At 42.8% G+C, this 16227-nt stretch overlaps 1 protein-coding gene across 15 annotated transcripts in view; it reads right to left on the bottom strand.

Annotated features, from left to right (window-relative positions):
* The window catches only part of RYR3 (ryanodine receptor 3), a 434191-nt gene that overhangs the window by 7893 nt on the left and 410071 nt on the right, over nucleotides 1-16227 (bottom strand). For all 15 annotated transcript variants that reach the window (XM_072115452.1, XM_072115453.1, XM_072115457.1 and 12 more), the window contains 11 exons: nucleotides 14980-15066; nucleotides 14209-14415; nucleotides 12081-12211; nucleotides 11180-11222; nucleotides 5257-5384; nucleotides 4009-4069; nucleotides 3773-3919; nucleotides 1635-1769; nucleotides 819-975; nucleotides 414-478; nucleotides 193-293 (listed from right to left, as the gene is read on the bottom strand). In XM_072115452.1, coding sequence (XP_071971553.1) covers nucleotides 193-293; nucleotides 414-478; nucleotides 819-975; nucleotides 1635-1769; nucleotides 3773-3919; nucleotides 4009-4069; nucleotides 5257-5384; nucleotides 11180-11222; nucleotides 12081-12211; nucleotides 14209-14415; nucleotides 14980-15066 — 1262 coding nt within the window. The remainder of the gene's footprint in view (nucleotides 1-192; nucleotides 294-413; nucleotides 479-818; nucleotides 976-1634; nucleotides 1770-3772; nucleotides 3920-4008; nucleotides 4070-5256; nucleotides 5385-11179; nucleotides 11223-12080; nucleotides 12212-14208; nucleotides 14416-14979; nucleotides 15067-16227) is intronic.

The raw sequence follows: 16227 nt of genomic DNA, 5'->3' as shown, positions 1-16227 counted from the left end.
GGGAGTCTCAGCAGTTGGGTCCCTGTTCTTGTGATTGGTGGGGCCTCAGCAGTTGGGTTCCCGTTCTTGTGATTGGTGGGAGTCTCAGCAGTTGTGTTCCCACCAAGGAGATAACAATCATACAATAAACTTCATTAAAAAAATTCAAAGGGATAATTAGTGGCCCAAAATCCCAGCAAATATTATACTTACAAATAGTTTGCCAGATTGTGTTCTTGTAAAGTATGTGTTTCAAAACCATGCGGCGTCGTGTCGAAGTAATCATTTCCAATCCCACAAATGAAGCACTTAGTCTGGACAGAGAAGTACAGTACATGATCAGAGATGTGGATGTCATTGCATGGTCTACCTTACAAACAGACGCTACTAATCCCCCCCCCCCCCCACAACTTGCAGTAAGAATTTCACCGTACCTCCATATCTTCTCTGACTTGTTCTTGTTGATCTCTCAGTTCCCCAAAGGCATCAATGATCAAACCTGTAGCAGAGATGAATTGGGAGGTTGTATTATTGACGGTAGTTGTAGTTTTAGGCTGTGGTTTTGGCGGGATGATGCGAATGATTGTGATGGTCTGTGCTGAAATCCAGCATGTTATCACGGGTCATGCCATCATGTGACAGCAGTCATTAGTTGTGGTCTTTGGCCAAAGTTATTCCGTACCCCTGGCCATATTGTGAACCACATTTCCAAGTTCCTCCGCCATCGTCTAACGTGTTAAGTTATTAATGGTCTTGTGATGAATAGGTAACAGTGATACCAGGTAATGTTCTAGCAGGATGACAGCGAGGTACGGGGAGTCCTAGAACAATGAACTTACCTTGAATAATGGCAAGGAGAATGACGATCACAAAGAAGAAGAAGGTGATGTCAAACACGATACGGTACATCTCATAGGGGTCACCAGCGGGGTCCTCGATCTCATCTCCAATGCCCCCTCCAGCTCTCACCCCCACGTACATGTGGAACAGATAACACTGGAAGAGGACCATGCTCTAATTAGTCTGGTTTCCAACATCATTCAGCACAATGTATCCAACTGGGAAAGATTACATGGCATCTTCTAAAGGGTAATGTCATACACGAGATTTGTCGTAAATGCATCTTAATTGCATTGTTAATCGCTAAAGCACTGACCCACAGTAATGATCTGAGAGCCCGAACCACCCCTCATTATATAACCACTAGGTCACAGTCTACATTCATTAAGGAGGACCTATCTTCAGAATGGCATTATCTGAAAAGCCATTAGCCATCGGATAAATTATCTAAATATAACGAAATTTAAAAAAGTGGGATTTTTTTTTAAAAACACTATTATAGCTCAGGTATGATCCATAATCAAGGTAAGAAAATAGCCGTGTCTACATGGTCTGCTCTCTACTCGCTGCGGCAACGAGAGGCGGAACCTGGTGTCCTGCTGCTGTCACTAGGGGGAGCTAAAGTGCTTACTGCATACAGTTTATACCATGCATGTAACACAATTCTACACAGTAGCAGTATGTTGCCTTGGTGGCATCTGTAGGCTGCCATCTCTAATCTAGTGCTGAAAACTGTAGCACAGTATTATATATGATAACTGCTCAGAATTTAGAAGCCTTTTTTTTTTTTTTGGTTCCCTCATACATTCCCTTACCGTCATCATATCATCACACTTCATGTCTGGGTCATCTTCATCCTCACTCTTGTTGTAAAACTTCCGGAAAAAGTTGAACGCTACGACCGTGTAAAGATAGACAACAACTGCCAGGAGTCCAACAGTTAACACCAACTGAGGGAGGGAAAAAATTATTTTAATAACTATAACTTTTATTTAGTGTAGCCTTAAAATAACATAGGTGGTCCAAGGAGCAGGAGCCCCATCTATTAAAACCAGATGGAACATCTTTCCAAATTGGAACACGCTGTAACTTTTATTGGTAACCCCCATATTGGGTACAACTTGATATCCATGCGTCCTTCAACATTGTGTTCACCCTTCCGTTCCCTTACCCCTGGTTCTTTTACTGAAATCTAAAATCCTAATAAAATTTTAATATGTAAAAAAAACAGATGGAACATAATAACGAGATTCTGCCATAGGATAACATCTGACTATGAAGACAAAAGTGGGATATTTCCACCACCAGATTCTAACCTGCAGACAACCCCTCTGATGCGAGTTAACGTATCGGTAGGGAACTAAAGACAGTGGGGCAGATTAGGTAGAATAAGGTAAGTCAATGCTGAGCTAGACTAGACAGTCTTATACTATGACAGATTTATCATCCAGCATCAGACACACATGAATTTTGTGCAGAATAAGACTGTCTAGTCGTACTTTGCACCTCCTATTAGTTGGCTTATTTTACACCACAAAACTAGGACACAATTCTACCAGGCCAGCATTTTTTTTGGAGCACAGACTTTTTGGGTGCCACAGACCATGCCCTTTTTGCCAAACTAGTCGTAAGAGAGCCCAAAAAGTGTTGTGCAGACCGAATTTTGTTGTGGACATATTAATGCACACCTACCCTGTATACAGATAGGGCACAAACAAGGTGAAGTTTACGGCCTGTTTGGGCCAGGTGTAGATGGGAGGGGTGAGCACTCCCCACAAAAGTTGAGCAGCAGCGACACAAGTCGGGGCAGGAATAGGACTTGCTCTATCTGATGCAGTATGGACGCCCGACTCGGTGAGCTCACCGCGCTGTGACTGTGTGCAAGAAAGTTAAATGGCGACCATAAGCTACTGTGCGTTTTTTTGGCTAGCTCACAACCAACCCTTACGGTCATGTGCATAAGGCCAAATAATAAGCCAGAAATACTGGATGTGCGTGGAAACATGGTGGTTCGAAATTTCTGCAGACAAGTAATATACTTAATTTAAGCGCAATGTGTGAACGTGGCCAAAGGGCAGTCTGTCTTAAATCTACAGGGGAAGATTTATCAGAAGTTACTATCAAAAGTTATTATGTTGGCTGCCCCCACTAATAAAAGGAGCAACCCCATAACTACAATAACCTCAGGGAGCTAATATTGAAGCATTTCTATTGAGCTGGCCTGTGTCTGCAGAGCTGATGTGGGGACTATGCGGGCTCCTCTATCCAGCAGGTAAGAATTAATAGTGCATGCTGTGAGTGTTTAAAGCAGCTGCTTGATTTCAATAATTCATGAGAGCTACAACAAACATCAGTGACTAGCAGCGGCCAGGAGAGGGAAGGGGAGAGAGGGGCTCGTAGTACTCCAGGAGGGGGGGCAGGTGAAATTCAGGGAGCCACATATTCCCTGCTTGTGGAATGGATCTGACGGCTCTACAAAGTCTCTAGTAATTCTCCTAATAGCGGGGCTCTGGGCAGGAGCATAGTACAAGTAACTGAACAAGTGCTAATCTTCTGGTGCCGTTACCACAAATGCTTAACAAACAGCCGACGCGCTTTACAACCATGGGCCCTGCGCGGTCTGGCGCTGTAGTGAGGCTCGGTCGCTTTAAGTGTTCATGCCAGAGTTTGAGCTGTGAAATGAGCAGCACTTAATTCAGCTGTCTGCAGCCAAGCAGCGCTCCCTCTGCCATGAGTAATGTGAGTGTATTAGTGGATGCAATGAGTCATACACCGTACATGCCACTGCTGTAAACCAGGCCATGCTGCCGTCCAGGCTTTCATCTTTTTTTAATCACACGCTCTATTCGAGAGGCCCTGCAATCAACTCGTAATCTGTTTCATAATAGAAGATGAATTGCTCACGTCCGATTTATTAAAAGCCGAGGACCACACAGACGCAGGGGAGGCTTACTTGTTTTCCATTGTGGGTGACGGATGATAGAATTGTCCTCAGAGTCTTGAAGCCCATTGCAATGTCCAGAAGGTGAGCAGCAAAGAAAAAGTTGTTGTAATGTCCAAGAATTGACATGGTTGTGTACCAGGCCAGGTATAGGAAGGACTGAACAAGGAAGAACAATGGATTAGGATTTGTCATAGAGGATTTGCAGTGCACATATCTAGTAAATACACTAGAATGGAGATACCTACATTGTCAGTAAATACCACTCCAAGCTTCCAGATGTGATACTTCATATCAATGGAGCTCAACCTAAAGACAATAAAACAACAGATTACTAAAAGCAGCTTATTGGCTAGAAAATTTGGATAATGGACTAATCTTGTTGGGTATGAGTTCAGTGTCCTTAGAAGTCTTCAATTTTCATGACGTGGTGTATGGTATTGGCCATAGTTGGGCTGCCCAACCTGAGTATCCGAGGATCCGCTGGAGGGCCAAGGCTCTAACCAAATATTAAAGTCCATCAGAAGACAACCCAATGTGGAGGCTACTAGGGTATTTTTTATAAGGTTTGATAAAGGATAGGCCCATTAGGTTGCTGATGGGTAGAAGAAACCAAAGTCCAGTAGGGTATGCCAATTATTACCAACTATTGCCAGGTTACTGAGTTTAGTGAAATTTCGTGTGCATGAGGTCATAGGATGAAAAGCCTCAAATACAAGTGTACAAAGGTCACACACAGTCTTTACGGTTTCCTATACAAAATCTTTGAAGCAATCTTAAAACCATTAACATGTGATATGATCTGGAGTCAGCAGGTTATGTGGAAGATGGACTCAATGGTCCCTACTATCAGCTAATTGGTGAATGGTCACATGCCAACAAATCTCATAGTTGTCTAAATGGCTCTGGTTCTGGTCTGTCGAGGTCTGGAAGTGTAGCTGCCGCCTGCCCACTAGGGTCCTCATGTAATAATCTGCACGTCTGCTCGTTGGCCGCCTTGTGTTTGGGACGCGTAGGTAAGATAATGGCAGCTGAGATGTCCTCCAGTACATAGCCCCGGATTCTCAAGAGCCTGGAGCGTTTTCTTACAGGTATTTATAATTAGGAGTTTTCCTTCATGTCTGTAATCATTATGATCACGGCAGGAGACAGGGGGGAGAAAAAAATAAAGGGCCGCTCACTTCAACAGATGAAAAGTTCACTTTTAAATGATATGGAGATTTCTTTCTAGAATGTCACCTCAAGGTCAACATTATGCAAACCGCTTAAATGTGTCTGATCCCAAGGCTAATGACTATATGTAAATTAGAGGCATATGTACATTGTACGCTGGATGGACTCTGACAGCCGCCAATATGTATGAGGAGCTATAGACGCTCGCCCAACTAATGACTAATAAAGATTTGTGTGTCACATTGACAAACAACAAGGTGCAATTAAAAAAAGACAATTTGGCATTTGTCCGGAATTTAGAGGATCGATTCTCCAGCACTCACCATGACACCAGCGATCCCTCTTCTGTTTTGGTCTTTTTCACTGGGCTGAAGTCCAAAGCGTTTTTGTCCAGTCCTAGAAGTTCAGCAATTCTGTCAGCTCCGTACAAGTCTCCATATTTATTGATAACCTAGATCAAAAAGATATTGGAAATTTTATGTGTGCCAAGAACATATGAACAGTGCACAGTGGACTTGGAGCTGAATATGTTGACAGAAGTTGGATTTTTAGAGACTTCGCTCTACACTTAGGATAGGCCAACACTATCACATCACGTGTTATAGATCTGAATCTATTTTCTATTGAATTAACATTTGTTATGTACATAACTCAGTTTCCGATTCTGTAGCTATGCAGCATGGCATCTGAGTGGTATGACCTCCAAGATAACAAACATCATAGGATGGAGCCTCATGTATATCTACACTCACCGGCCACTTTATTAGGTACACCATGCTAGTAAAGGGTTGGACCCCCTTTTGCCTTCATAACTGCCTCAATTCTTCGTGGCATAGATTTAACAAGGTGCTGGAAGCTCCTCAGAGATTTTGGTCCATATTGACATGATGGCATCACACAGTTGCCGCAGATTTGTCGGCTGCACATCCATGATGCGAATCTCCCGTTCCACCACATCCCAAAGATGCTCTATTGGATTGAGATCTGGTGACTGTGGAGGCCATTTGAGGACAGTGACCTCATTGTCATGTTCAAGAAACCAGTCTGAGATGATTCCAGCTTTATGACATGGCGCATTATCCTGCTGAAAGTAGCCATCAGATGTTACAGGGTACATTGTGGTCATAAAGGGATGGACATGGTCAGCAACAATACTCAGGTAGGCTGTGGCGTTGCAACGATGCTCAATTGGTACCAAGGGGCCCAAAGAGTGCCAAGAAAATATTCCCCACACCATGACACCACCACCACCAGCCTGAACCGTTGATACAAGGCAGGATGGACCAATGCTTTCATGTTGTTGACGCCAAATTCTGACCCTACCATCCGAATGTCGCAGCAGAAATCGAGACTCCTCAGACCAGGCAACTTTTTTCCAATCTTCTACTGTCCAATTTCGATGAGCTTGTGCAAATTGTAGCCTCAGTTTCCTGTTCTTAGCTGAAAGGAGTGGCACCCGGTGTGGTCTTCTGCTGCTGTAGCCCATCTGCCTCAAAGATCGACGTACTGTGCGTTCAGAGATGCTCTTCTGCCTACCTTGGTTGTAACGGGTGGCGATTTGAGTCACTGTTGCATTTCTATCAGCTCGAATCAGTCTGCCCATTCTCCTCTGACCTCAACAAGGCATTTCCGCCCACAGAACTGCCGCTCACTGGATGTTTTTTCGGACCATTCTCTGTAAACCCTAGAGATGGTTGTGCGTGAAAATCCCAGTAGATCACCAGTTTCTGAAATACTCAGACCAGCCCTTCTGGCACCAACAACCATGCCACGTTCAAAGGCACTCAAATCACCTTTCTTCCCCATACTGATGCTCGGTTTGAACTGCAGGAGATTGTCTTGACCATGTCTACATGCCTAAATGCACTGAGTTGCCGCCATGTGATTGGCTGATTAGAAATTAAGTGTTAACGAGCAGTTGGACAGGTGTACCTAATAAAGTGGCCGGTGAGTGTATATCACATGATATGTTGTCTCTTCTATCTGTGCATATCTGGAGACATGACCAAATTACGATAAGCCGATCACAACTAAGCATAATACCCAAGAAGGCTTCTCCCTATGCAGCCGGATAAATACTCTGTAGTTCAATAATAAATGAGAACCTTGGAGACCCTGGGTGTTGTCTATGGGATTCTCCGTGTACTCAATATATAATATTTTGATATTAATATCCAATTTGGAACAGAGATCTATACATTCAGTGTGGCACACAGGATTTAGTGTGTAGTACAAAACACTTTCTGGGAAATTATACAAAGTTTTGCAGGATCAGATAAGGAAAACCATGCCTCTTTTAGTTCCCTTATAAAGCAGCTCCCTTGACTGCAGTACACTGATCAGATAAGCAATACACATTTTCTCGAAAAACTCTATAAAATCCAATACATACATACTTCCCATATTTAGGCCTCATACACATCAACATGGTTTTGGGTTGGGTGCAATGCATTGTTTCTATGGCTAGCACATGTCCAACTCTATGGGGCAGATTTACTTACCCGGTCCATTCTCGGGATCCAGCGGCGCGTTCTCTGCGGTGGATTCGGGTCCAGCTGGGATTCACTAAGGCAGTTCCTCCGACGTCCACCAGGTGGCGCTGAAGTTCCCCGAGGCCCGCTGGAATGCCCTGAAGTCACCGGCCTATTCCTGGTGAAGGTAAGTGCAAGTTCCGCAACACTTTTTTTTTTTTTTTTTTTTTTTTTAAATGTGGTGGTTTTTCCGAATCCGTCGGGTTTTCGTTCGGCAACGCCCCCATGATTTCCGTCGCGTGCATGCCAGCGCCGATGTGCCACAAGCCGATCGCGTGCGCCAAAAACCCGGGGCAATACAGGGAAAATCGGCGCAAATCGGAAATATTCGGGTAACACGTTGGGAAAATGCAAATCGGGCCCTTAGTAAATGACCCCTATGTCTATGGGCTCATACACACAATGGGGCTCATTTACTTACCCGCTCCATTCGCAATCCCACGGCGCGTTGTCCGACGTTGATTCGGAGCTTGCCGGGAAGGTTGTGAGCCCAATATCCACTAGGTGTCGCTGCTGCGCCGAGGTCTGCCGTAGTTAACCATCCTCTTCTTGGTGCATGTAAGTGCGTGTCAAGTGACACTTTTAAAAAAAAAAAATACTGCCGTTTTTCCGAATCCGATGCGACAATCCGATCGTGTGGGCCAAAAACCTGGGGCAAAACGGTAATTTTCGGGAAACGCGACGAAAATGAGCGATTCGGGCCCTTAGTAAATGAGCCCCATTGTGGTTGATAAACACAGCACATTGCCCTTGAAACATGTGCTGCAAGCAGAGGACCATGGGTCAGTAGTTTGTGGCCCATGAATGCCCGCATCCGGTAGCTTCAAGGTAAGGTTAATATATGACATTATATGGTGGGTATAGAGGTAAATATAAAGGAGGAGCAGATAATACGTGAAGAAAACCTGAAAGCTCAGACTATAGAGAGGAACAATTAAAACATAATACATTTTGGCCCCCGCCACACAAATGAAGCTCTAAGTGATATGAGAGCTCATTAGCAGACGTCGGCGAGTATTATTAACTTAAAACAGAGAAGCGCTCCGGGGATTTACAGCAGAGCAGCTACAACAAAAATGACAGCGTGCAAAGCAAACATGCAGCTAAATTACAAAGGAAGAGCGTGACGTGAAGATCCTCATGCCGGCGCTCAGTAGATAGCGCTAATTGCTGATATTAATTTCACTGACTCTCAGAAAACATTTCATTTGTACAAGACAATCTACATTTAAAGCTACTGAAAAATCCCTCGGAAAACATCAAGAGAATATTCAATTTTTTTAAAGATTCCTTCTCCAACTCTCTGTTTTTCATAAATAAATATAGCAAACACATTAGAGCAGCGGTCCCTAACCGCCGGATTTTGGAAAAAAAAAATTCTGATACTCCCTAATCCCCAAAGTCAAATCCAGCAAAGTCAGCAAGCATCTCTATGTGCTCTGCCCGCGCACACACTATGATGCGGCAGGGTCGCCGCCTGATGATATCATAGTGTGTGCGCAGGCAGAGCACATAGAGATGCTTCTACCCGCTCTGCCAGGAAGCCGGAGGTGTGTACAGAGTCACATTTCATGAATTAGGGAGCTACTGCTGAACATTTCATTAATAAGTGGGCTGCTACTGAATATTTAGTTAACAAGGGGAGGCTGCAGCTATACATTTCATTAATGAGGGGAGGCTGCTGTACAATTAATGAGGGGAGGCTGTTGTACAATGAATGAGGGGAGGCTGCGGCTGGATATTTTATTAAAGAGTGGCTGCTGCATTTTCCACCCTAGGCTTATACTCGAGTCAATAAGTTTTCACAGTTTTTTTTTGTGGTATCAATTAGGTGCCTCGGCTTATACTCAGGTCGGTTCATACCTAAGTATATAAGGTAAAAAATAGTTTTTTCCTTGCAGTGTTAAAGCCATAGGCAACGGGACATTATAGAAGTGTGTGATAGGCTAAACTAGTATAATATTTTCTGTTTTCCCCTTTTTACAAACACAGAAAAGGGGGCTACAGAAAAGGGGCACTACCAGTAGAGGAACACATAAAATGGGGCACTAGAAAGGGGAGTGACAGAAAAGGGAGGGGGTTACAAAAAAAAAAGGGGCACTATAAAGGGGGACTACAGGAACCGGGTTGTTTTAGATTGCGGCCGCGGGAATGTTAGAGGAGTTTAGAGGTAGCAGAATATATCAATGGAAATGTTAAAGTCAGCAATAATGATGTCAGATGAAGTGAAAAAGTCAGGTATTAAAGTGATCAATCAAAGTGGTGATAAAGCCTGGGAGTCGGTTGATGACTAGATAGATGCAGATTGAGTGAACTCTAAAAGACGGAAATAAGCTGGTTTATTGCAGGGCCAGGGTGTGTGAGTAAAGTGAAGACCACCATAAGAGAGGGCAGCAGCAGAGGCAGTGTCACAAGGAGTTAGCCACGTTTGTTATGCTTTAAAAAACAGTTTTCGAGAAATGAAGAGATCATGAATAGAAACTTTGTTTCACACAGAACTTGCATTCCATAGTCCTCCAGAAAGAGAACGTGGAGGAGTTGGTGGTGTGGGGGTCAGATGGTTAGATTCTAGAATAGAATGATTACAAGATTTGGAGGTGGTAGGTCTGTTACAGAAGGCAGAAGTGATGGTGGGGATTTGTTCGGAGAGCTCGGGGTCAGGAAAGATATCACCAGCGACAAGTAGAAGCAGAGATAGTGATGGCGAGTGAGAGATGGATAGAGAATGAGGTGGTTGTTCCCATTTACGAATCTGTGCAACTTGAAGTGCAACACTACATGTAAGCATCAGCAGAGGTAATGAGATGAGTGGGCAGAAGGCATGATGATATAGAGAATTCATAAGCAGGTGGTGGAATATTGGGATGATGTTATAGATTCAATTCCTGCCTTTTTCAACTCTGCAACTTTGATTCTCTTGGTCTCAAGCCTGATTGGATCAAAAAGCTTTACTATGACACCAACATCATGTTTCTAGGTGCTACAGAACTAAATACAGTTCCCCTGCAGCCTCTAAACTTTACTCGTCTGCGGCAAATATGGCTCTTCTCATGACTATGGAGGAGATTTCACATTAAAGAGTGAATTCTATAAAGGACATTTCATCCCCTTTTATATCCCCTTTAAAATCCCCTTTAAAATTTGGTGTTTCCTTCACATGAATGTCTTAGATAATTGGAGGCTCTTCTATGGAGTAGCTATAAACACTGTCGTATACATTCACCATCTAAGCGAGGAGGTTGCATTACCCAGAATCCATATATGTTCATCCTTCCCTGCGTGGCTCTAGCTAAAGGTTGTAACACTGAGGTGTAGACTGCAGGCAGCTCATTGTACGGTAAATTCACAGAGTTCTCAGCTGGGACTTAACATCTCTTCCACAAGACTTAATATCCATGGAAACTTAGCTACTGGATGTTACTCTCTGATTAAAATGTGGAATTGCTCAGACAAGTAAAAGCCGAATATAAAGCTGAATGCCTGAAATCCAGTGACTGCCTCCTGTAAGCCCCAGCACAATACATATAGTGTGAGGTGTGATGTATGGCTGCTCCGAGGAACAGTATTTAGAAGAATAAGCACATAGAAATGTAACAATACGGTGAAATAAAGCTACGCAGCAGCATTTGGGGTCTGCACATGGCGGTATTATACCTGTCACTTTACATACAATGATGTATAATATGGATCCCAGCGCTCAGGATTAGCAGCTTACCTTCCTTTTCACAAATTTATCCCAGTAATTATTAGGAAACGACCTACAAAACAGAATAATAAAATGTCACATTATTCACACCTCCTGCAGCAGAGCATCATGGGGAAATCATAGACTACATCGATGTGATGAACATGTAAGTGATGGGTGCAGGTCCCGGCAGATGTGTCTGGGTGATGCATTAAAGTATGACCACTGCATAGACCGGAGCCAGACATACAACATTATACTATATATATATTGTACTATATCCATATAAGCCATGGCTCGACCAGATCTTCCCTAACCTCATGGTCTTATGGAGGCCTTCAGACAGGGGTGAACCTAACCTCCCTTCTGCCTGAGGGGAGCTATAGAACGGTGCCCCTTCGGCCACATCCAGTAGTTATATATCAGGTAATTATTTTAGTTAGTAGGTTCTCCATATAGTGTCTCACACCAATGTTGACATCAGGTATGAAAACTCACTATTTTTAATCGGCAAGTCCTACTTTCTAGCAGGTGACTGTGCCCCTTATGCTGCCGCCCATCTTGCTGCAGGTGTTGCCGCCTGAGGCAAGAGGCTCAACTTTCCTCATGGCTGCTGAACCCCAGGCTTTAGATAACATAGTATCTATGTGAGACCCAAACATGATGAGAACATAGTACACCAACTGAAAAGAGCTGTCTAGGATTAGAAAAATACAGACTAGGGTTGTATTACCGCCAAGCTAGAGTGCCAGGCACAACCATGAGACAGAAGTGGTGCTGTTTTTAGAACAATAATCCGAACAATAATCCGTATATTCGTTGTGGATAAGTATATTAAGACTAGATCATATCACAGTACAATTGTTGCATTGATAAACTAATCTGTCTAGACAATAGAATAGAGGAGGAGAATAAACGCTGCATTTCTTACGGGGTATTTATCACAAGACGGTCCCATTGCCCTTTGATGTCGTCATCTGAGGGTTGCTCTGTGATATACAGACCATCAAACTCCACATTGCGAGCAATTTCCTTCTCCCGCTTAAATACCACCAGAGGAACCTTTAGGGAGAGAACAGACGGATGAGCGTGATTAACATCCAGGTAAGTGCGTTATCAATTCACACCTATTAAAAGGAACACGTAGGAACGCAGGGATACGTCTCCCGCTATAGCATCTTCCCTGCCTCTATGATGTCTACAGGAGATTTTTAATAATCATTCATTTTGTTTTTGTATTCCCTGGAGGAATAAGCTGCTTTTCATGGCAAATGTATCCATAGGAAGACGTCTCTTTGTTACGTATGGGCTGTGTTCTCACATAATTCTGTCCTTCAGATTTAAAGGAAGAAACTCTTCTCCATAGGGATTATGTTTGTGAAAGAGCCACAGAACACAGGAATTTTTAAAAAAAATTTAATGTTATTTTTCTTTCCTAAAGGAAAGAGCTCAAAATCATAACGTATATGAACCCTTCTTTATATGGTTCAAATCTTATCAAGGGGTAAAGATGACAACATAGACGTAACGTATTGTAACGTTCTGCTAAATAACCTCCAATATTTGTGCAGGGAAGATCATATTAGCTAAAAACTAATGGTGGTACAGGGGCCTAGGGATCTTCTAGGTATAGGAAGAAAATCTGAATCTTATATCTTTGTAATCAGTTGTGTACAATGGATGGGGTAACAGAGATTATCGCATAATCTCAACTATCCTGGTGATATGTGACTGATCACTTGGACCTCTACGATCATGACAATGGAGCTCCAATTTGTCTCCTATTTTAATGGGATAGTGTCCATCCCATTTAAAGGAAATCTACCATTTGTTGTTATGTATTGTGAACCAAATATACATTGAGAATGCTGTAGTGACACTGATGCAGAAACATATCTTGTTTAAAAACAAATTCAAGTTGTTTTGCTCAAAAAACAATTATACAATTCTGGACCTTGAGAAAGTTGGGTGCAGAATGGCTGCCATACATAAACACGTTAGACAGGAGCTGCCTGAACTGTCCAGGACTAATCCACCTGAGTTGGAAGACTCATGCACAGCAGCTGGAGGATAGTGCAGCGATTGATTACTTCTGCCTGTCAGGGACAACACAGTGAATACAGTGTTCTCTGGAGCAGTGAAGAATTACGGTAAGAGGAGAAGCACCCGGACAGCCACAGGAGCCTCATTATCATAATTTTATAATTGTTTTTCCACTAAACCACTCAGTTCAGGGATTGAACAAGATACGTTTCTGCATCAGTGTCGCTACAGCATTCTCAAGGTATGTTTGGTTCATAATGCATAAAAGCAAATGGCAGATTTCCTTTAACCTTTAAAGGACTGATAGAAATAGAGATCACAAGATTGTCATTATTATGATTGTGGTGGTCCCAGTGGTGGGACTTTCCCTGGAGATTAAACATATTTCATCTTTACTACTTGGGAAGTTGTGATATTTTGTGAAAATCCCAAATTATTTTTGATTCCCTGGGCTCGATATTATTGTCGGATTTAGTTGAGGAAGTTGGTTCATGGTGAAGAATAAATCAGAAGACTAATAGAGAGATGTTCTATCAAAATCATCTTGGTCAAAATATTGTTGGGCAGCAAAATGCCACCTCTCTCTTCTTGCTCAATGGCCCAGGCCTGTCCACATCATGGCCTGTCTGGTATACCATATGTGGAGGATATCATAGGCTGCCTCGTTGACATTTTACTTTTACTAGTCAGAAGACCTTGAGTTTTTATCTATGGTAAAGCAAATATAATGTGGGAAAAGTGAATGTCACCATTGAAGACTCTCCCATGTGCATGTAGAACAGAAATGTGCGTCGTTAATCAAAGTGACACCAAACCATGATGTTTCTATGTCAAGGTTGTCTTACAGATTCTTACTGCTATGTATTAATCTTACAGGCTATCATGCGGTAGGAAGCTAAGTGTACAGAAGGTTAGCGGAGACTGGATGATGGTGACATGAAAGACTATTGTATGTATGAAAGGTTGAGAAGGAGTAAACCCAAGAATTTGGTAATTGACGGCAAAGAGATTTGTACCTTAAGACAGTAGTATCCAATGACACAAAGGAAAGAGATGATGGTGTGAATAATGGCCAAGATGCGTAGTGTGGGAGCCATGTAACCAGTGTTTTCCTGCAGAACGAAATAAACGGCTCCTTCTTCTACGTCCTCCTCCTCTTCCTGGTACGTGTTCCATATGTTAGAATCGTTATCGGTGTCTTCAGTCGAGGGCTCCTCAGTGACCTGGGGAAATGAAGGAGTGTGAGCTAAAGTAGTATTTAATGCACGTGTGATGGTAAGTAGTGGTAAGTGCATTATTAAACCAGCCATACTGTGCTCCTCGTGTATAAGTGCTGTATATAAAGGCTAATGAAGCAGTCACATTGTTTACATTGCCAACATCCTAACGAGGAGAATCAAGAGTTTCTTCAACTAACATTTCCGGAGGCATCCATCTATTATCAGTGACCAGGTCTGGACAAACTTCAGTGGACAGAAACTACAAATATATCTTCCCTTTTCACTGTTTAACCTTCCTACCGCATAGACGGCAGCAGAGCAACATAATGAGGAGCTTGTGGGCCGACGGAGGCACAAGAAAGCACAGCAGAGCCGCGCTACCATCCCGACGATGAAAGCTTGTCTTCAGAAGAGACACTGAGAGTCTGTCTTCAAAGAAGGTCTTCCTCATAAGAGGACAATGGATCCAGCAATGTAAGAAAAGGCTTCTATTTGTAAAAGTACTTTGACTATGGACCACTCTATGATACGGAACAGAAAATTCTAGCAGACAAAAAAAAACGTTACCTTGTAGAACAACAGGATAAAGTTAATGGCGAATGCCACAAACAGTGCGAGGAATCGGAGATTGTAGAAATTTCTGGCCAGGTAATTCTGAAAAGAGACAGATGAAAGGCAAAGATTAAAGAATTAACAACGCGTTTCGGATCTATATTTAGTTGTTCTGCAAGTTTCGCAGTTGTCTCTCCGGGGAGATCTGAACATTTTCCACTTTTGGTCATTTGGTTTGAACCTTTAAATTATTATCGAATGTGAAACTTCCTTTCCTGCCTTCTTCTAGGCCAAGTAACTTTTCTTTCTTTCTCTTGAGAGGCGCAGGAGGGCAGCAAGATGGATCGTTTCTGAAACACTGTGACATTGCACAAGTAGGGCAAAGCAGAGAGCTACGTGGTCGTCATTATACCATGTACCAAGTCCATTATGCATGCAATGTACAGAAAAGTGGGTCACTATATCTATATACTTTCATTTGCCCCAGGCTCATTCTCTAAATCTTTCCTTATTCTCCAGGTATTTAATTGACAGCCAATTTGTTTCCATGAATAGAATATATCACCTTTTTATCCTACATATCCTTTTTTTTGTTCTAATATTCTGATTACATGAGTGTAAAACACAACTGGACTTCTATGGGTATGACCTGTACATAGCTGCTGAACCCCATTACCCCCATAACCCTAAAAACAGTACATAGAATCTGACCCTATTTTATGTGTTCTATGTTTACAAAGCTGGACCTCAGGTAGTTGTAGACCAGGTACCCAAACCCTCTATACGTATGTACATTTTGTTCGGTTTTGCATGTGCCCAAGATTGAGACAGGGCAGAAAGCTGTTGCAAGACACCTCCAGAAAATGGAAGGAACAAGCATGTGAAACCCAACCACTGATCATTATTTCCCTTGACATCCGCCAACTAAGATACAAGCCCATCATACACCTCCAAGATATCTGTCAGCAGATTTGACCATACAAAGCTAGTGGTAAGTAGCAGGCCTGGAGATCTGTGTAACCAAAACTGTGCATGTTGTTACTAGCAGTGAAAAATGCATTTATATTCCAGGATTGTAGCTGGATTCAGAGCATTCTGGAGCACTGATGTGTGACATCTTTTAATGTGCACAGCCCCTCCCCCTTCCTTAGGATTACGTTTGAATCTTACAACAGTTACTTATGGGGCGGGGCAGCAGAACACTGACAGGCTCTAAGACACAAGTGCACCAGAGTACATCCAGCTACAATCCTGGAATATAAA

Source organism: Engystomops pustulosus, chromosome 7, assembly GCF_040894005.1.
Source record: "Engystomops pustulosus chromosome 7, aEngPut4.maternal, whole genome shotgun sequence".
Lineage (NCBI taxonomy): Eukaryota > Metazoa > Chordata > Amphibia > Anura > Leptodactylidae > Engystomops > Engystomops pustulosus.
The sequence above is the reverse complement of the archived record's forward strand: the minus strand, read 5'-3'. Positions and strand labels throughout refer to the sequence as shown.